Genomic DNA, 22,564 nt, shown 5'->3' with positions numbered 1-22,564 from the left:
AAATTTGTGGAAGAGTTGTAGAAATGGTATAAAAAGCTTTTCACTTCCTGAACCGAGAATGAGTTGCTGACATTATGCCACATCATTCATAGATACAAACATGATATTCTCCTACATAAGCACAGTTAATTATCATGATCAGAAAAATAACCTTCACGCAGCATTACCATCTAATCTTTAGATTGTATTCTCTCTAGTTTTCTTCTGTCTGGAACAGTTCCTCAGTCCTTCCTAGATTTGTCATAACACTGAAATGAGCTCACCCATTTTGTTGATTCTCAATTATCTTATATTTTTTCATGATTCAAATTTTAATTTGTTTCTTTATTGACATTTGCTTTCATCACTTAATTCGTCTGGTATTTCTACTGTGAGTTGACTCCCTTTGTATTTATTATTTCATGGAGTGATACTTAATGTAAATGTCTCATTCCTCAAACTTTCAATTTATCCATTTACTCATTTATATTGCACTGGGTGCTTGGTTTTTGGTTTATTCAGTTGGCTATAATTCTTTGCTATTATGATTTGTCTCTTTTATTGGTACTGGAGATCAAACTCAGGACCTCACACTTGCCAGGAAGGCACTGTGCCACTGAGCTACATCCCTGGCCCATGACTTGTCTTGCCTTTTTTTTTTGGTACTGGGGATTGAACTCGGGTCCTTGCGCTTGTGCAGCAGGCGGCGAAACCACTGAGCTAAATCCCCAGCCCCTCCATGACTTGTCTTAATGCTACCAGATAGGACCAGTGGAAACACCTTGGTCCTTCAAACTTGTTTTTTCCTTCTTGTAGGTCCTTATCATGTTTTGAGCACTTCCTACTTTTTGGTACAAAAGATATTTTAGGGTCATCCTCTATTTTCCCTGGCCCAGCACTGGAGCCAGCCCTTTCCTCAAGGAGCCCTGGTTCCTTTTAGTGGGGCACTTAAGAAGCCAGGATCTGGGCACCCATACCCTGAACAGGCAGCTATTTGGCTCAGACACCTTCCTGTCTTACTATTCTTTCTACATGGATGCCCTCAAGGTCCCTTTCAGGGGATGATAACTCGCCGGGCACCAGGGCACCCTATGCAGAGCTGCCACGGTCGCACACACAGACACACATGCACAAACACTCTGAAAGAGAAACCTATATTGCCCAACTTGCCCAAAGACTTGTGGATGGGAGAAGTCTGGGGTTTTTGAGGGGGAGGTAATTCTATTTTTTTAAAACGCAAACTGTTTCCTCTTGTTCTAATCTGGTGGCCAACACCTTGCAAACTTGCCAATTGTAGACAAATTCTCTACCATCTCTGTCATAATTTCTGCAACCAGAAGAAACTTCATAAAGAGTCATGGCTTCAGGAGAAATAGGCTCCAACTGACAAAAACAGCTTCCAACATGCCAGGAGGCAGAGGCCTTGCTGGAGGAATGGCCCAGAGGAAAAGTGAACTTATTTTACAGGGTCATAATCTGGTTTCCTCTATTCCTATGTTGTACCGATGCAATGTTTCCTGATCATAAGATATGTTTTTAAAAGTATATTAAGTTCTATTGTTGTTTTTCAGAAAACTGTGAATCAATCTCTAATTCAAAATCTGTTAAGAGCCTACATTTTATTTATTAGAGATACTTTTCAAATTTGAGCAAAAATCTGAATGTCTGACTAGAGATAACTGTGAATCAAAAATCAATGACCAGACCCAAGGCAACTTTCTAACTCATTTATCAAAGAGTAAATTACTTTCTTTATGATGGAATCCCTGCCAGCTAAACTTTCAGAGTGAGTATAGTGATCAAGGGAACTATTTCCATTTCTATTAGATTTCTTTTCTTTTACTGTGACCTAATCGGGAGTAAATCTAACTTAAAGACTAGATTTATATATCATACAATTTCCACCTTTCCTCCAAAACAGCACTTCCCAAAGTGTGTTTCAGGAAATACAGCTATCTCAGAATATTATTTGCCATAGAATAAAAAAGCCTTGGGGCCAAATGATAGGGGAAGCACTGCGTCACAAAGGTTTCTTTCTTGTAGGACTTCTCAGAGCCTACATTGTATGAATCTTAAGGAGAAATGAAACACAGCGTTCACTCCTTTCAACCCCAATAATAATGAACTACAGTTTTTTAAAAAATGGAATATTCCTCAGAACTTGGGTTCTATAGGAAAAAAATGAAAAAAATTCTTTAGTATGCACAATAGATCACTTTAACTATAAAACCTATGCTATTTACAAGAAAAGAATGTAAAAAATTAGATACATGGACAAATATTTAATTCACTCATAATCAAAGAAATGAAGTTAAAACAATGAGACTTCTTGTCAAATAAACAGTGTGTTCAACAAATGATGTGATGAGAGTATTGTGACCCAGGTGCTATTGTACACTGCTGTTAAAGGGATCTTTCAAGAAATAATACAATTATTTTAGAAAGCAGTTTGGCCAATGTTTTAAAAATTTAAAAATTTTTATATCCACCAAGTTAACAATTGCCTGTCTGGGATTCTCCTCTTAAGGAAACAAGCCAAATGAAGAAATGCTTTATGTTCAAAGATGCTAATGGCTGTACTTTTTATAATCATGAAAAAAAATCCCAAATAATTAAAATGCCCACTAATGCCAAACTGTTCCTGTTAGTCTAGGTACATGATGTGATGTTATGTAGCCATGACAAATGTTTATATTTTTTAATAGTATGGGAGAAATGATTCTATTATAATGGTATCGGAAAATATGGGCTACAAAAGTCTGAATATGGTCCAATTGACTTCTGTCATCCAGGGATGAGATCTTAGTATATTATTTCTTCCAAAAGTACAATTAGGTACAGCTGAATTTTTAAAGTAACTTTTAGACATCCGGACTGTGAAAACACCACAAAGCTTTATCAAAATGGGAACTCGGGCAGATGGATGGGCACTTAACTAGCATTAAGTATATCACCTGCAAACCCTAGATTTGCAGCATGACATGAGCAATTCAAATCAGCACCTCAGCAAAATACAGTTTCATTCATGCCATGAACTTTCAGGGCTGCTTGTCATTTGTGAATACTAACTCCATGAATGCTAAGGGTCTATTTATTATTTCTTTAACTCAAAAAAAATAAGGGAAGAAAACAACCCCAATACTAGCAGTATTTGTTTTAGGGAAGAGAGCAGGGTTAGACTAGATTAAAGGTGATTTTCTTTTTCCTCCCACTATTTTTTGAATTTCCCACTTTCTATAATGAGCATTTTTTTTGGTAAATGTTTTAGTGAAATATAACACATGTACTGCTTTCATAATCATAAAAATTAAAGTTTACTTGTTAAAAGGAATTATTTTTAAAAGGCAAATACCTGTCTTTTTGTTGTGTAATCTGCCAAGATGTTAAGTAGCTTATAAAATATCTCGAACCATGGGAGATAGCTGAGGGAAGAAGAAAAAACAGAAATATTAGCATGCAAGTTAAAAAACAGAATCAGGATCCAGCTCAAGACAGATACATTTGGGTTTTTCTCTATATCCTGAAGTTTTCCTGTCATAGACTGTGCTGGAATCACAGATGGGCAAAACGCTAACTATTTTGGGGATTTTAAAAAATTGCCTGTGTGAGGCAGAGGAGTGAATGTCCGTTATGAATTATTCCCATCCCTCAGAGCTAGATCAGGTTCACAGAGAAATTCAAAGCACACTCCACAATCAGGGCCACCTCTGAGTGGATCCCAGGCCTCTCCTACCATACCTACCATCCCCAGGACAGGGTCTATCCAATTCTCATGATTGGACACAAACAGCTGAAGGTACCTGCAAGGTGTCCCATAGGCCTCCGGCACCCCAAACCACTCCTGTTGGTACTTCAGACCATGTACCTCTCCTGCACTTACTCTATACTGGCTGCAAGATGACTGTCTAACTCTTCATCCCCACTGCCTTGCACCAGGTCCTGACCACTGCTTCTCAAGACTTGCAAGACGGCCTGGCTGCTGACTTTAAGTCCATCCTCTGTGTGACTCTTTGGCCTTTCTAACAATCAAATCTGCTTCACATGTTGGATTAAATCTCTGCAGTGGTGTCCCATCACTATGGGATCGAGCAGTTGGCACTTCTTAGGATGCCTTTTGAGGCTCTTGTCAGGCCCTTGACCACCTTTCTGGTTATCTCTTTCTACTTGGTCATGTGCCTGCTCCTCTCATGGCAGTCTCATTCCAGGAACATCAGCTTGCCTGAGCTAGCACACTTCAACCCTTTTCTCCCCAGACCTGCATGGTCTAGTCTAGTTGATTTCTGCTCATCCTATCAGGACCCCACCTCTTCCCTGTCTGTGCCTCACATGCCCTAATTCCCTCTTTTCTGTGCTTCCTTGGTCACACACATACACCTAGTATAATATTCCCTACATGATGTAGCACTCAAGGATGGTCCTGTCTTCTCCACAGACTGTGCGCAAACAGAGAGGAAGGAGCACACTTTCCTTCCCTTGTCTCTCAGTGTCAAGAACGGAGCCTGGCATGCAGCTGATGGTCAGTGTTTACCCAACAAATAGACAAAGACCAAGGAGAAAGTCACCTTTGTGCCATGGAAAATCACTGAAAAGCATCTCTGCTTCCAAGAAGTTTTGTCACTTGCTTTAAACAGCTTGATTTTCTCTAAGGAACTTTCCCAAAGCTACACAGAACAGGTATGTGAGAAGCATTATACCAAGTGCTTGTTGCTTGCTCATGTCTGCACTGCTGAGCTAATGTGTCCATTTCTGATAGAGAGCTCTACCCAAGGCAGAGAACACATGTGACATCCTGCCCAGAGAGGGAATCAGCACCCTGTACAGATTTCTGGCTGCACTGCTGAGGGTAATAAATGAAGTGAGAAGCAATAGAGAGGACAGATAAAGTGCACAATCCCCTATCAGTGACGTCTGTCTGAAGCCAGCACATGCTACTGTAAAATTTAAGTAGCTTATCAAAATATACTGATAAGCAACTTAACTTTTCACTTCTATGACAGTATTATCACTTATGTTAATATGTTTCCATCAGCTCTGGCAGCCACATATGGACTACAGCAAATGGCTGCCGTGCTCTGCTCTCCACTGTCCGTGTGACTCTGCAGAAAAATGTAAACATTCAAGAGGGATTAGGCAGGAGATAACGTCTCCCTTCCTCTTCTGCTAAGTAAACCTCAGCGAGTTAAAAGCCATTAGAGTATAACAAGAAATCCCCTCAGAAGAAAACTCCTGCACAGATTAGAGGATTCTTAGTAAACAAATTCAACCGAGGGTTACACATCTTTCTTTTTCTAAGAGGAAAATAACCACTAGTTAAAATCAGCAATTGGGAGCCAGAGGGAAGGGAAAAAGCCAAGAAGAGGAAATACTGGCCTCAAGTAAATGAAAGTGAATTTGAGTTCACTTTAGGAAAACTAGATGAAGTGTGGTAGGGCAGGTTAGCTTCGCCGATGGTTCAGGACCACAGTGCAGTATAGTGAAGTAGCTTTAGACAACTATGTTCAACCAACTGTCATGACTTTGGCACAGAGCCTCCAGCCGCAACAATCTCACTTGCTGTGAGCTGACGGAAGGTGACATGGCAAGGAAGATGACCACCTGGCCCACAGAGGACAGCTCAGCTTCTCACTCTCAGCCCCTGCCTCACCAAATCAATTCTTTTTGGCTACGCTAGGCAAAACCACTGGCTGGAGAAGTTTTACAGCTACCCTGGAAACCAGCCATTTCTTTCTTCCTTCAGCCTGACTGGACACAACTGTTCCCCACATGTTGTCCTCTGTGCGTTGACAGATGAGTATCTAGTGATGGCAGTGTTAAGGTCTGAAACCAAAACCCAGCTGTCTTCTTCTTCAAAGGGTCTCTCTCTGTTTCCCGGCTGGGAGGCCAGGGTTCACAGCTGAGCTTTGTCTTGTGGTGTTTCCGGTCTTGCTTCATTAGTGCTGGCACCATGGTCTGTGCTGCCTGGAGGCTGCAGGTGAGGACATGGAGCCTCCAGTCCATTTTGTGCATGTCTGTCATCAGTGAGTCAACAATACTTTCCAATCAGAGACAGGAAATAAACACTCCATTAGGCTGTTCTTCGCTGGCCACCTAAGGGTCCCAAACCTCTTTGCTATTTCTGTGTTTGCTACCTTCACATAACTGCTTGCATCTTCACTACAAGGACCTCTGCATGCTGGTTCAATCCAAAGCTGGGGCCAAAATGACAGGGAGTCCCTGCATTCAAGAAGGCCACAGTACTAGTTGGGAAAAGACACACATAGACAACAGAAAGCAAATGTTGGGGTGGGAGGATCTGGGAACCTTTTGCAAGCACTTAAATTTCTGGATAGAACACTGAAATGGAGCATCATGGCCAGGACCCCACCAGCAGAGAGGAAAAACCTCAAAGGGGAGTGACCTGCTTCCCAGGCATGACCCTGGATCCATGCTTCTCTCACCAACCATGACTAATGTGACTGTTCCAGGTTCTCCCTCACTCCATTCGTGACAGTCAGATGAAGGGCTTTTGTTCTGGGTGAGGCCATCCAAAGTCTTAGACCTAGAAGAGCTCAGATAGTACAGCAGGATTCCTCTCCACATGGCCCCTGATGTGAAATTATGGTGTTCAGTCAGTAGAAGGGATAGATAAAAGAAAGAGAAATACAAGTATGCACATAGTGATCATATGTACACATATATTCTCTTGGTTTAGCCACTGAGAAGCCCTGGAAGCAGAGATACCCCAATTACAATGAGCACACTTAGTGCCCAAAGCTTGGTTTCTAAATATTATTATCTACTAAAAGGAACCAAGGCTCCTGGGAGAAATGTCAGCTTCCAAGGCTGGAGCTGGAAATGCTTTGTGGTCAACACGCATCTGGACATATCAAGAGGACATAAAAGCTAGTAAGGAGGGGTTCCCACTAACAAAATCTGTGACAATTTGAACAGTAAAACAAATAACAATAGAAAAGTTATACTAAAACTGGAAACCAAGAGTCAATTCTGATGTAAATAAATGAAACAAAGTTTGATGAGGGATGGAGTTATTCCCATAGTCTCAATGTTATTTCTTCACAAAGTATTTGTTAATTACAAAGGAAAAAAGGAAGAAGCCTCGGGACACTAACTTACTCCAGTAATGGAACAAACTGAAATGTTGTGCTACCCGAGAAAGTATAATAGAAGAACACAGCACCATGCTTATCACATTCCTGCCAAAGCAGCAGAAGCTCATCTGGAGGAAATGACAGATAAACCCAAATGGAGGGATGCTCTCTAAAAAGACTAACTGTCATGTTTATAGAGGCCTAGGAAATACTGAGGAACAGAAGCAGACTGAAGGACACTGAAGAGAAATGACACATAAATGCAATGTTGATACTGAAGTTTATTATTTTAAAAAACTTGAGCAAGAGAAATGCAAGGGTTACAGTTGTATTGTATCAAAATGAACATCAATTTTCTGATTTTTTAGGGAGTGCTGAGGATGGAAGCCAGGGCCTCACACGTTAGATAAGCGCTCTTCCACTGAAGGATTCCACATCCCCAACCTGAATTTTCTGATTTTTATGACTGTCATACAGTTATGCAAAAGAAAATAATGTTCCTTTTAAGAATGCACACTAAATTGTTTGGGGTTACTGGATATTATTTTAAGAACATGTCTCAAATATGACAGCAAAAAAAGCTCTTTGTATTGTACTCAGGACTTTTCTTTTCTCTTTTTTTTGGTACCGGGGATCGAACTCCGGTTTTTGCGCTTGCGCAGCAGGCAGCAAAACCACTGAGCTAAATCCCAGGCCCAGGACTTTTCTTTAAGTTTGTTACTGTTAAAAACAACAAAACAGGGGGAGAAGATCTTCTTTTATCAAAAATACTGTAAGTACATGAGCCGGAATGACATGCGTTGGAAAATAAATGAAAAGTTTCATAGCATGGCTAACAGGAGAGACACAGGACACAGAGACCATAGCTGGTGGTAACGATGAGAGTCACTTCCCATCTCACAAAGAAAGGCTGAGCGAGCTTCAGCTAGGTCCGGAATGAGGTGGTCACCAGTGAATGGGAGAAAGGCTGGAAGAGGTGGTGACAAAAAGCATTACATGCAGAAAAATTCTTAAAAGTAGGGTTGCAACAAGGGCAAGAGCTGAGGCTAGGGGGCAGGTGGGGCCAGACTCTGAATGGTCAAATTGATGGGCCTCCCTGTTATTCTGTTATTTTGGTGGGGAACAAAAGGACAGTTAAGGAGAAATAACATCCTGAGGATGAGCACTTAGAACATGGTAGAAAATGATTATTTCATCCTCATCTTTAGTACAGCCCAGTGGATCTTTGCTTTATCAGAACCAGCACCCAATTTTCTATCTTAAAAAGGAAATCTTAATATAATCCACTGATCCACATAATTTGAAAAGATCAATATAATGTTTTGGCTCTATTTTAGAAGGAAAATTTAAAAATGAATTTATAATAAGATTACACATAAAAAGAGAATGAATTTACAGTAAGATCTGCCATATAAATACTGAGGCATATTATATTGGAAGGTACAGTGAAGCAGCACCTCCTGGGCAGGACTTGAGGCAGAGTGGCACCTACTCATACCTGGATTAATACATTTAAGACCAAGAAAAGTGACAGGAAATAATGGTTTCCCATTGTTCTTGGTAAGTTTCTGAGGAGCACCTGAAACTCCATCCTAGGTACTAAAAGAGAGGTACTATCCCTTATTTCTTATTTTGTGTCCACAGATTTTTGCCAAGATTCATCAGGTAGCAAAGCATCTCTTGACTAAGGATGTTTGGCATTCAGTATTTAAAGCTTTCATATTAACCAAAACCCAAACCCTCCAATTTTGGGGGGGGGGGCAGGGTACTGGGGATTGAACTCAGGACCTTGGGCTTGCAAGGCAGGCGCTGGAACCACTGAGCTAAATCCCCGGCAAACCTTCCAAATTTTAAAAAATTCTGGGAAGACCACAGCCTTGAGTTCAATGACCTTAGGTTGGTTCTCAGTTTTTCAAATTCCTGGATGCAATACCTCGGGAAAGCAGTCTCTCAAGACCCAGTCTCTTCTTCTATAAAAAGATGCATACCAACCACCTAACTTATACACCTGAAGTGCATATGAAACAACTGATGCAGGACTGGAACCTCTTCCTGCTCCCCCCAGCCTAACGTTCTTGCTCATCTCAGCTGTGGGAAGCTCTCTGAATCCTGCTATCTGGGTTAGAGGCTCCTCCAGCATCCTACAAGAATTCCTCACACCTGCAATCAGGCAGAGTGGGTCAGAAAGTAGAGCTGAAATAAGAGGAAAATACTTACCAAGATGTGGTTGCCTCAAACAGTAAATGCCCAAATAGAGCTAGCATTTAGCCCTGCTCCTCTGTCAGTGTCTCAAATATCTACAATAAAATCCAAACTGGCTGCAAAGTACAACCATAACCCATACACAGGGCACAGAACTTCATGAAGCCCGTGTCAGAGACATTGGACACCTGCTCAGTGTTGAGGCAAAGTCACCATCAAATATAGACCTGGCAGCACTAGCCCAGTTAACAAGCAAAGAAGAGGGATACCAAGAAAAACAGGCATGGTGACACAACAGCCACATCAAAAGAAAATGATTTCAATATCAAAGGAGAAGAGAAGCCTTTGGGAAACTGAAGTCCTCCTATACTTGTAGAAAAAATGACTCCTTTTATGATTATGCTGTAAAAGTCAAACATGAAGTGTTATGAAGTCAGAGAGATTACAACCCTCTCCCCTCAAAAAACCATTTGACTCATTATTCTTCCAAAGAATTAATGCATTGTTGCAATCAAAAGCTAAATCTTGTTGAAGTAAGTTTTTTTCAAAAAAAATTTTTTTTTTACTTTTTCTAGATAAAATCCTAAACTTTTCCTGATTTTTTACCTTGAACTCTTGGGTCATTTAAATAGATGCATTTTATTGCCAGGATAGAAGGCCATCCTAGAATTACCCTGTTAAGACTCACCACAGTCGATACTATATGGTTTGGCACTAGTGTCAGCTACATGAGAGCAAGAAGCATGACTCTTACCTGTGCCTGGTATATGTCAGACATTCAGTAAGTCACAGCTTCCCCTGACAGATGTAACACATCTCTGTATTCTACTAAGGTCAATACCACGAGTGTTGCAGAGTAACAACCAACCACTTCCCACTGGAAGGTGGGGATCCAAATTTGGCAGGCTACATTTTGGTTAGGAAAATGACTCAAGATTAAAAACTAACCTTGCTAATCTCCTGCTGGAGTCTGTGACAAATAATTAGAATAGAGTCAGCACATAGTCAAGGTAAACTAAAGTGTGCTTAACAAGCTTAAGATTTCTTGCTCCTTTCCCAGCCCCCAACACAAGTAAACCTCACCCACAACTCTTGTTCCTAGCTCAAGTGCTGTAGCAAAACATGACTATCACAGGGTGCCCACCTTCATTTGGAAACGGCTTTTCAAGCAAAGTGACCACTTAAAATTGCTCAAATATCCCCTAATCTGTCAGTGAATCGGCCCACGCTGTCCTCAGGATCTGTTCCAAACTCTCCCCTTCTCCTCCTTTTCCTAACTCATTTGTTCTGCTTTTCTTGCCAAACTTCCTGAAGACAAAGCTCTAATATGAGTTTCCCTCTCACTACCACACTTCCCATTTTGTCCTTGTCCATCCATGTGGAGGAAGGAAGGAATGAAGAGCCTATTTCCTATTGCATGGCCGCCTACACAATACACTTTCTCCCCATTACACTAAGCCAGCAAGTGCTCCTGCTATTAGGTATATAAGAGACCACTGTTCTTGAACAAGCAGGGTGTACACATTCCTCCCCAGGGGAAAAGCACTGTGTGCCTGCCTTCCTAAGCTAACCATTTTTAGCTTCAGTGAAGCTAAATCTGGGATTTAAAATGGAGGTGACGATAGGAGTCCCAATATCATACCTTTTAGAAAGACTCTCCCAGTTTGTGCCTGGTACTCTGCAAAGCATTTGGGGTGTTCCAAAGTAAAGAGGAAACAGACACTGGTAGAAAACATCAGCAGCCATGGGGCAGTGCCATAATACAGGGTCACTCAGGAGATAGAAGAACAATCCCAAAAATTCTTCCTGGAGCAAGTGAAACTTCACTGATCAACTGTGCACACACTGCAAAGTTAGGAGAGCCACTTGGGCTTCACTATTAGCTCTGTCTCTTACAAGTGACAGTGTGTCTTGTTCTTCCTTCCTTGTCTGTGAAATGGGGATAAAATATCTTCTCCCACATGACTACTTCAAGGATAAAACGTGACTACATCTATTGCTCTGCCTGGAATAATATTCATATTGTTTTGCCCTAATAATGCTGTACTCTTACTGCTAATGAGATCAAAAGTCAAAGGAACCTAAGAGAAAAAAATCCCTTTTGGGAAATCAAAGCCAGTCTTGCCCAACTTAAGCATTCTGCTTTGCTCACAGCTGCTAATCGCCAGTTGTAAATTTATTATAGTATCTAGTTAAGCTTAAGAATCTCTGATTTATATCCATAATTAACATCCCATTGTGATACCTATTACATCTATGCAGGAAAATGTAATGTATGAATGAATAGAAATATTAATTTGCAATACAAAAAACTCCCATAAAATGTCTGTGCTTATATAAATCTACCCTAACACGCACACTTATATTTGACTTTGGAAACAAGGTTTTCTCTCTTGGTGGGTATACAATAATTGTTGCTTTTACAGAGTGGATTTGCTGTCGTCTTTTTCTGTGACAGCAGTACTATGATTGAAGGAGATTGCTCTGAGGAAAGCACAGAGGCATTTTTCTGTTATCACTGGAGAAGTGTTGGTATCAGAGATCTGGGGAGTAATGGCACCCACACTGACAACTCAGCCTAATTCTCAGTCATTTCCACTGAGCCCAGAGAGGGTGAGCACACAGGCCTTTCATCATTTTCCTAAGAGAGTCTATGAGGCTGCTGACTCATGTATCCACATACCTGCAAGCTTTTCTCCATTCAGATCATCTGATTTTAGGGGTAAAATTACTACTGTAATAGAATGTAATACATTATTGAGGTTCTACCTAAGACTCATCTTACTGAAGTTTTCATACTATTTAAAAAAAAAAAAATCACAAAGGCAAGAAATGGCTCCATAAGAAGTCTTGTCTTACTTTCAGTAAGTAAACAACAAAATTAATTATCCCACTGAGACACCATTTGATATTATTATTCTCATTTTAGAGTTAGAAACTGAAAGCTAATGGGAAAAGGGGGAAGGAAATATTTATCAAATGTTAGGCACTTTGAAATATTACTCTTCATAACAACTGTATGAAACGGTTATCCCATTTTACAGATATAAAAATGGAGTCCCAAAGAAGTGAAGTGACTTCTCTAAGATGACATAAGTACTAAAAGCAAGTTCAAACACACAATTAGTCCATTATGGTTTCTAAGTCCTGTTCACTCTATACAACTCAGTGGTAGTTGTAGAATATGACCAGGAATAACAATCAATCCTGAGATCAGGATATAAAATTCTTACCTTGTGAATCTCACTGTAATGCCCTGATAAAATCAAAGTTTGCTTCCAAAAGTCCCTTAGCTGGAAGTGTTCTGAGCAATCCAACTTTGGATGCCTCCCAGAAATCCAGTATGTTTTCTTACTTTGCCAGCTCCAGGGACACAAGTCATTGTGTCGGCTCTTTTTGCTTTAGAAATTAGTGTACATTATATTTTTTGGGGAACACAAACATAAATACCTCAATTTAATGTTTTAATCAAACATGGCGAGAGAGAATTTTAAATTTCCAGTGCTTCATGTCAAGACCCAAGGTCTTTGCTACCTTAAATGTATATTTTAGGAATTTACCTAGAAAAAAACATAGCCTTTGTTGCAGATTCTTTAACAGACTGTATTGTCTTTTCTAAAATTTAAAGTATAAAGCATTAAATGTATACTGACAATTAAGGAAATGATTAGGCAGGATTAGCCAGGCGATCAGATTTCTACCAATAGTGCTCATTTAAGTTCATTTCCACCACAGATCTCTGCTTGAATGTTATATCATTCAATTGCAAATCTCTCTATAAAAGTGTCTGGTTGTCTCTTAAACCCATTTATGCTCTATGCTTCAATGTCCTTTCTTGGCAACTTTTTCCATATGCTTAACTTCTCTCAGGGAAGCAATTCTGTCTCAATTCACAAAACAGCACACGAATCAATATAGGCAGGCCGTCAGGTAAAGAAAGGAAAAAAGAGAGACAGGCACATGGAGAAAAAGTACGCTATAAATGTAGCTGGCCTAATAAAAGTAACGTTTTAGAAGGCAAAGAGTTTGAGGCCAAAAGAAAATGAACCTAGTGCCTACCTTCAAGCAATCACAGAGCTCTGAACTTGAATTTATAACTCAAACACTCTGTACCATATGCAATTTGAGTCACAACTGGTAGCATTAGTGGGGATTTATGACTTATGACTTGTTCATATTTAATTTGTAACCAAACACTTCCCCTTCCTCTTAGCTACCTTAGAACTCTTGATTAACTCTTGTTTTCACAGGTCAAAGGTTAAATAAAGGAAGGGAAGCACTCTGGGGTGAGACTGCCCAGAGCACCACATCCAAGAGTGACCCTGTGCAAGGAACATTAAAATAAGTGATAAGGCTAGAGATTGTTCCAGACAGCTGATGTTCAAAGCCTCCTTCGAGTACAAGGCAGAACCTTACAGCTAGAGAGTTGGCAACAAAGACAGACAGGAAACTGGCCTGCTCTCAAGTTACCTTTAGTGCTAGATTAACTCTCTCATCAAGAGGTTTTTCCCAAAATATTTCTGGAAATGAAACTGAAGACTATGAAGAAAGGTGAAGCAGGAATTTGTGCAAGCCACGCAGCCCTTCTCCTTGCTTCACTTGACCACGGGAATTTGTCTTGCCCACCACACAGTCCTACACTGAAGAAAAGCTCCACACTATCTAATTTTATAGAAACTCTAGGCCAAGGTGAGGGAAGCAAAATTCTCTACAAAATTAATCAAAGTGGAAGACCAGCTAGGTTATATATAACATGTGATGCCGATCCACCTAGTTCTAAGCACCTTTACTACTGTGCTGCTCATGACATACCAAACAGATAAAAATAGTAATACCAGAGGCTACATTTAGGAATGTTCCAGGAGCTTTATGTGTATTTGCCCATTAATCCCTCATAGTAATTCTAAATAGGTACCATTATATCCCAAGACAACAAATGAAACTGGAGCACAGAAAGTCTAAGTAATTTGTTTAGGTCACACAGTCACAAAGTAGATTAGGGTAGAACCCAGGTCTATGTAATTTACTACATCAGTAGGTACTTCTCTGAAAAAGCTCTTTCCCAGGGAACAGCATCAGTAAAGTGTACACTGGGCTGCATATACACTGTACATCTGATTAGCTGCTTTTAAATTGTCAAAAGGGAACAATGATCAGCGTTTTTAATGTTTGATAGCATTCATTCATTCATTCATTCATTGCCTAAACATTAGCCAGGCATTGAGTAGAGCGGAATGACTAATGTAGGTCCCTGGTCTAGATCTGTTTGTAAAACCATGATGACATTTGGAATGATGTAACAAAAGCAATAAGAAAACTTGGAAAGGGGCCGGGGATTTAGCTCAGTGGTTTCGACACCTGCTGTGCAAGCGCAAGGACCCGAGAGCTCAATCCCCGGTAACAAAAAAAAAAAAAAGAAAATTTGGAAAAGGTGAGAAGCAATGGTGAAGTTGCCCTGGAGGGAGACAGATTTCCTCTGTACTATAACCATGGAACACCTGCTGAGTGACAGAGTGGCTTCCTCAACTGTTCCTTTCAACAGAAAGGGGAACCCAAAGCTAAGCAATCTGAGGAGCTGAGTCTCCATAACATGGTAATCAAAGTTGGAACATTAGATGCCATTTAGTCACTTTGTTGTGACGGATAAAAGTCCTATTCCTTAGCCAATCCTGATTTTTCAAATAATCTTTGTGTTTACAGCTTTATTATAAATCAGAAGCAGTCTAAAATGTTACCAAAGCCTAAAATTGAAGTGATAAAACTCTCAAAATATGGCTGTATTATAAATTTTAAAAAATAAACACTAAAAATTGAACTTCAGAAGGAGGATGCTCAGTTACCAAACCTCTTGGCAGAAATCAGTTGCTCTGATATAAATCCTGAAGCTATAAGTATGAAAAGAGAGCAGAAAAACTGCCTTTTAATGAATAACTACTAAAAGTAGAAAATTAAAATAAGGTCAGAAAATATATGCATTTACTTTATTTTTATCTGCACTGAACTTCGTGAGTTAATTTTTTAGGTACTGTATTATAAATGGTAGTTCTTTATTACTTTTAGTAGCAAAACACACACACACACACACACACACACACACACACACACTCAACACATCCCTAAACATGTCCTAAAAGAATGGCTAAATAAATTATATTGAATTCAGGCAATAGAAAATTATGTTTTGGTAAAATATCCATGAAATGATATACACTCATAGAAAGACTAGAAAGATAAAATATTAACTGATTATTTTAGGTTATGAAACTATCGGTAATCTTTGTTTCCGTATCTTCTATGGCTTAAACAGTGGTTTAAAATTTCTTTTAAATGTTTTCTTTGAAGTACTCTGTTATTCATAACTGCAATATTGGAAACAACATAAATTTACAGTAATAGAATGATCCCAGTAAATTATAAGCTATCAAAATGATGACTAGTACATATTGATTAAAACCAGACTATGTCTAGAAAGATATTTAACATAAAAAAATTATATTTAGATATAGAATCAGGCTCTATAATATGTACAAATGATTTTTTTAACATTCTTAGAATGTTCTACAAAAATTATACATGGTGGTGGGGGGGGCTGGGGATATAGCTCAGTGGTAAGCACACACTTAGCACACAGGAGGCCTTGGGTTCCATTCCCAGCACGTATGAATGAATTTGTTTTGTTGACTTCTGTATAAAAACATCACACCCTTTTTAAAAAGTATGAACAGCCACATGTGATTCTACCCTGCCTACCACTCCCCAGGGTGGGGGTCTTGTTACAGGGGGCACGAGGACCAGGAGGGAGGCCAGAGCAGAAAAACCACCTCCTTGCTTAAATATAACTCTGATGACCCAGCTCCTGGATGGGCTCTCGGGATCAAATGGCAGTTTGTACCTTTTAACAATTGCTCACACCAGAGCTTCTGGCCTTCCACCCATACCATGCTTACCCTGATCTCAGTTCCAGGGCAGGGGTGGTTAGCTAGGGTTTTCTGTGACCTTTCCTTAATGTGGATAAACCCTGAATAAACCTTGGTGGGCCGCAGAATGGGAGATTGACTCATTTGTCCAAGGTCACTCTTGAGAAAAACAAGAAAAAGGGGTCAAAATCTACTTTTTCCTGTTAGATTTTGAGTCCAAATCTGCCAATGTGGATCATTTATAATGTTTTAGTAAGCACGTGGAAATGCCAGCCCTGCACAAGACAGCTAGGGTGAATAACAAACACGACACAAGGTTATCTAACCGCCAGTAGCTCTAAGTCTCTTGGGTGAGAGATGTGGAGAGGTTTGATGGTAATGCACTTGGAGGGTGCTGTGACCCAGCCCCCAGTGAGAGCTGTGGGAGCCCCTGAGGAAGGGCATCACATCTAGATTAACATACCAGATATACAAGGAACAGTCGGATGAAAGGGAAGTTACTTTCATCTGGAGGAACAAATATGACAGAGACACAGACACAAAGGGCAACAAATAGCTCAAGGTGATTGGTCCCAGAATAAGGGGTGGGGTAGGGTGTTTTTTAGATGATGTTTTTGGATGGTGGGGATGGGGCAGAGGGAAGAATCTTGGCAGCAGACATGATGACACTAAGGAAGTCCAAAGACTTCCAGAAAGGACTTGTGAGGAGCTTTCTGAGCTGGACTTGAGAATTTAGCCATTAGAGAATCTGATGAGTTTTATCTTTTTAAATGTGACATAAGTAACACAATGGAAGATGAACCAAAGGTACAAATCTGGAACTAGATAAACTCAAAGGCTTTAAGACTCAAAGTACCCTGAGAAAGTTTGGACAAGAGGAGGTTCTAAACACAAGGACTTCTGTCAGGGTTCTTTTAATACTGAATACAATTTTTAAAAGGATTTGGCTCTAGGAGAAGGTACCTAAAAACTAAGGTCCCATCCGGCAAAAGGTTGCCCTAAACATCTTAGGCAGAATGCTGCCTGCTTCCCTCAGAAACAGCAGACAGTGTGGGACACTGCACAGGGGTGGCAGACAGTTAGACAGCCCAGAGTAACAGGTGTGATTCCCTCACTGACTAGAGCCCCCCCACCCCAAGAGCTGTCACCTCATCTCTTCCAGGCTGCTTCCCTCCACAAAGGGCAGTGCTTCCTGTTTACCTAACAAGATGGTGGTATGGAACAAATTAAGCAAAGTGTTGCAAAGTGTTTATCACACTTCACAGAACATACCAGGCACTCCAAAATGGTCTTCTGCTATGATTTCTAGGATGGAGACCTCTACTTGCTCTCTCAGGGGAAACGATGGGTCCTAGCCATATTTTGGATAATTTTAAAGGCCTTTAAAATGCTGAGTGCCACAAGCCTATGGATATCATATTTTTTGCTGTTGTTGTTGTTCCAGGGATCGAACTCAGGACCTTGTGCTTGAGGCAGGTGGTGGCACCACTGAGCTAAATCCCCGGCCCCTTTATAATTATTTTTAAGATTGCTTCAGTCACAAAACAGAGGGCTGGGTCAGAAGGAATTTTCAAAATATTTATTCATTCAACACAAGATACAGATTTGTTTCAAAGACCGAATGAAAGCAAAGAAAAAAAAGATGGAGATCATAAACATGTTACCAGTATTTTTTCAATCATTCCTTAATGAATGACTTTTTCTTGAACAAACACTACAAATACTTTCTTGTACTTTTCTGAGTGAAAAACTATCATATATCGTTCCTAGTTAACTAATTGGAAAAGACTTAACCCTAGAGGATTTAGTACGCTACAGTGATATAAAAGACAGCAATGGTAATAAGACTCTAAGAGCTATCATTAAACAAACATATGGATGTTAACATTTTTACCTTTCACAAATGTTTGAACTTAACTTTTATGGCTCAAAAATAGAACAGCTTCAGTTAACTGAAAGACCAGTTCTGTACTCAGAGCCATTTATAGGATGAGAATGAAAATGTCAGGTGCCTCAGCACCACCAGGCAGTGTTTGTACCCTTCACCTCCGCTGTGAAGCGGGTATTCATTCTCACCTATAACTTACAGATGAGGAGCAGGAAGTGCTGAGACAGGACGGTCTTGCTCAAGATTATTACACTAGTAACAGGGAGGTCAGGATATGAAGTTCCGGGTTCCAAAGTTCACGATCCTCTTTTTTAAAAAAAATCATCTTTGAATTATAATTTACATACAATAAAATGCAACCATTGTATGTGTACATTTACATGAGCTTTGATAACTACATACAGCTATGTATGTATACACCACTGGCAGCCAATAGATCCATTTCCAGGATCCCAGAATCTCCTCTTGTGCTCTATCTGTAAGAGTCTATGAATGCATGGTAGCTCTTACCATGCTATTTTGAGATCATCTGTTTTCCACTTGTTCTTCCCACAATCTCCACCTTTTAAAAATCCATTTCTTTTTAACATGAAGTAAAATTCATTCTTCTGACAAAAGCACCAGCCAAGATATGGAGCACTTCTATCTCACACTATCTAGCTTGCTCTTGTCAGAGAAAAGGAAAGACAGTATGCAGCCTTTTGAGTCTGGTTGTTACCATAATCTTTTTTATTTTGGTACTGGGGATCGAACCTGGGTCCTTGTGCTTTCGAGGCAGGTGGTGGAACCACTGAGTTAAATCCCCAGCCTAGTTACCATGATCTTTTAAGCCACAGTAATAGACTGTAGCTTTCCCTCCTACCTCAGACCAATGAAGGACAAGTTTTAATAGTAACACAGTCTCATGGGCATTGCTATGTATGACAACTCCAGACTGCTGTATTACGGGGACACTTTCAATCCATGGCATATAATTCACAGTCTTTATTGGCTACATTAGTGTGAACAAACTATTTGTGAGACAACTACATATGCACGAGATAAGCCAACTCCTTCTATAGTGAGGCTGAGACTCTCCATATCATACTATGCTTTCTCTTGGCTAAGATATTAGCCCCAGCCCAGAGATCTGGCCATAATATTCTGACTGGCACCAAGGGTTTGCTCCTTGACCATGAAAATCAGAACCCAAGCTCTTTGCCACCTGGCCCAGCCATGCAAGGCAAAACAAGTGTGAGAGTAGCCTGTTGCTCCAGACTGCTCAACTGTCTCACTTTGTAGCAGAATAAATATGATCTCAAAGAATACAAGTGACTTATCTAGAGTCTCAAATCTATAGGGCCAAAAGGACACCCCAACAAATCCACAAATAGCTATCTCTGTCTCCAGTGAATGGCAATCCTCCAACAATATTCTTTCCTTCTCTGCTCTATCTCCTTCCAAGTAGGGTACAAAAGAAGATGGTTTTTCTTTTCTTAGAGAATATATAATATTGTGGTTGCTATCTTCAATATCTAACTGTCCTGAGATATTTCAATTTTCAAATGAATTCCACATGGTCTCTTACTAATAAAGATTTGAAATGATGTTTGTTTAGCTCCCAAGCCAAGTCTGTCTTCTGTATATTTTGATAACTGCTCTGATACCCATTTGGCTTAGTATTCTGTGGCTCATTTGGTGATCAAACATTTGATTATGAGGCCTTTTGCTAGGTTCTGGGACTAACAGTTGGATCAGCCATGATCTACAGTTTCAAGGAACTCAATGTCTAGAGAGAGAATCAAATATCCAAATCAACAAGCATAATTACTAAATAAATGCTATGAAAGAAATATGCACAGGCACCAATGATCTCTTGCACATGAGTGTGAGCACACACACGTGGTTCTTTCAGCTCCAACAGAGGTTGTTAATAATTCTAAAATTAAACAGAAATGGTTATATTGGGAGTCTACTTTACAAAAGGATATTAGGTCCTTTATTTTATAGACAGACAAATAAAGACTACTCAAATACTGTACTGAGTCCAATAGTGATCCCTAAAAAGGCTTTCTGATTTCTATGAACAATTTTCTTCTTCCTTTTCTATTAATACAAAAAAAAAAAAAAAAAAAAACACCTGGCACTTTTGTCTGGGTCCAGAATGTAAAATCAGGAAATAAAATGGCAAGTCTTACAACTGTGAACTTCAATCAGCTCATTACAAACCAAAGAGACATATTTGAATGCATGTTGCTACATTCATTTACCTATTCTGCCAAGCCATTCAATTACAGGATTTCAGATTTTCTATAAAAAATACAACCATGTTTCTTTCAAAAGCCAGTATTTGGAGAAAAGTGATTAGAACAGCATGCTATGATACGTTAATACAGTAGTTTCATTTAATGGACAATGGCAGTTTCTGAAATGCTCCCTATACTTTAAATTATTGCACTTACAATTCATGACTACAACATGTCTCAACTTTTTTCTTTACTGCTGTATAATACACTCCACTGCCACTGTGAATGCAAACAAAATGCATTATCAGTAGAGTTTTATTAGCATTTGTAATCATAAGGAAAGTCATGCTTAAAGCTAGGGAGTAGGTACAGTAGGTTGTTCAAACCGCGTGAATATTGAGAAGGATAAAGGACTATAATTGAGGAAAAAAATCAGAGTGGGAGAGCAAAAGTAAAAGCTAGAGGAAAATCTTGCACCAAAATTTAACATCCCCTTGGAGGGACAGGACACAAAAGAGCTGGAGTTTATTCTAACAAGAAGCAGCTGTTGTGTTCGAATTAGGAAGCATTCCTAATGAATCAGCAGTTCTTATAATAAATATACTCGCCTTTGAAATGTGAGGATTCTGCTATGAGAATTTCTTTTGATATATTTTTTACATGAACTCATTAGATGGAGAAGAGGCAGGGACTGAGCATGCTTCTTGCTAAATTACTAAGGCTATCTCATCCACATCATGCGCTCAAGGTTAGTTAGGCTGGGCACTGGAAAACAAAGGAAAAGTACAAAACTAAAAGAACTTCTACTCACCAGCACCCTTTGTGGGTCACTCCAAGTAAACTTTGTAAGGTTCCATGTCACAGCCTCCTCTTATCAAAAACCTGCCGTTACACCTAGGCCAGTTAGGTTTAAAATGGAAATCAGAGCTACCGAAACAATTCAAGAGGCATTCCTTTTACATCAAGAATCCTCAAGTTCCAACACGGTGATGATCTGCTTATATATATTGTTCCCCAGATATCCCGCTGACATTTTAAGGAGAGAAAAGGGAAAAAATTATGCATACATGCATATTTATTTCATCCCCACCTAGGTTCCATATTTCTCTTTTTTCCTTGTTTCATTTCTAATAGAAGTTTTTCAAAGCAAAAATCACTATTTCTCTATCAATACACCCACCAAAAAAATCAAAATGACTTGCTCTAATGCTATCCTTACTTACCAGCTATCCTTCTCAGACTTTTAACTTACCAATCTCCCTCCTCCTTTCCTCCCTCTCACCCTTCTCCTTGCCTCTCCTTTTCTCTGGTGGATTTCCAGGATTCCTGAAGCCTCAATGCAAAAACAGTGCAAAACCCAGAAGGTGACACAAGTATAATGAAGAGATTGTTATAGCTGCCTTGCCTTTCTTCCCTAAACACCAACAGTACCTCAGCCTTAATCTTGGAAATGAAGGTGAAAGGACATTCTCAACAGAAATGAAATCTTTAGTTCACTTAAAAACAACTCTTTTTCACAAACATAAACATGACCTCCTCTGTCACTAGGCCATTTTTGTTCTGGACAACAGATTAAGGGAAAGCTGACCAAGAAGATTTAATTCTGTCATTTCTTTTTTTTTTTTCTTTTTTGGTACCGGGGATTGAACTCGGGTCCTTGCGCTTGCGCAGCAGGAGGTGAAACCGCTGAGCTAAATCCCCGGCCCATCTCTGTCATTTCTATATCATACAGAGGAGGCAGAAATAAGTAGCTCCTCAGAAGAAAGACGACTTGGATCCTGTGAAGGAGGGTGATGGTCACCCTCTTTCTTCTATAAAATCAGAGCCCCAATAAGGTGAGGGGCTGATCCAAAAGACATGCCTAAGAGTAATAAAAAGAGATCCCTCTCCTTAAAGACCAGTGTCTATTTGGTTTATATTCTGAGTAGTTAGAAGACTGGGACTCAAAGAAGGCTCAGAAGCTGAGTATGGTGGTGCATGCCAGTAATCTCAGCTACTAGAGAAGCTGAGGCAGGATGGAAAATTCCAGGCCAGCCTAGACCACTTAGTGGGACCCTGTCTCAAAATAAAAAATGCAAAGGGCTGGGATTATAGCTCAGTAGAAGAGTGCCCCTGGGCTACATCCCCATTACTGCTTTAAAAAAAAAGGCTGGGGACATAGCTCAGTATTCTCTGGGTTCATTCCCCAGTGCTACAAAACCAAACCAAACTCAACACAACCCCACCACATCCCTCAGGAAATTTGTCTGTGGTCATCTGATAAAT

General features: G+C 39.9%; 1 protein-coding gene across 15 annotated transcripts in view; it reads right to left on the bottom strand.

The window, feature by feature from the left end:
* Dennd1a (DENN domain containing 1A) overlaps window positions 1-22,564 on the bottom strand; it is a 518,837-nt gene that overhangs the window by 283,521 nt on the left and 212,752 nt on the right. For 12 of the 15 annotated variants that reach the window (XM_087182787.1, XM_087182786.1, XM_013073588.3 and 9 more), the window contains one exon: window positions 3,332-3,401. The exons of 2 other annotated variants lie outside the window; for them this stretch is intronic. In XM_087182787.1, coding sequence (XP_087038913.1) covers window positions 3,332-3,401 — 70 coding nt within the window. Of the gene's footprint in view, window positions 1-3,331; window positions 3,402-6,420; window positions 6,749-22,564 lie in introns of those variants that run through there. One more of the 15 variants, XM_087182789.1, reaches the window with a different exon arrangement.

This window comes from Heterocephalus glaber, unplaced genomic scaffold, assembly GCF_053883595.1.
Source record: "Heterocephalus glaber isolate CG9 unplaced genomic scaffold, H.glaber_assembly_v1.0 deba00001479, whole genome shotgun sequence".
Classification (NCBI taxonomy): Eukaryota; Metazoa; Chordata; class Mammalia; order Rodentia; family Bathyergidae; genus Heterocephalus; species Heterocephalus glaber.
The sequence above is the reverse complement of the archived record's forward strand: the minus strand, read 5'-3'. Positions and strand labels throughout refer to the sequence as shown.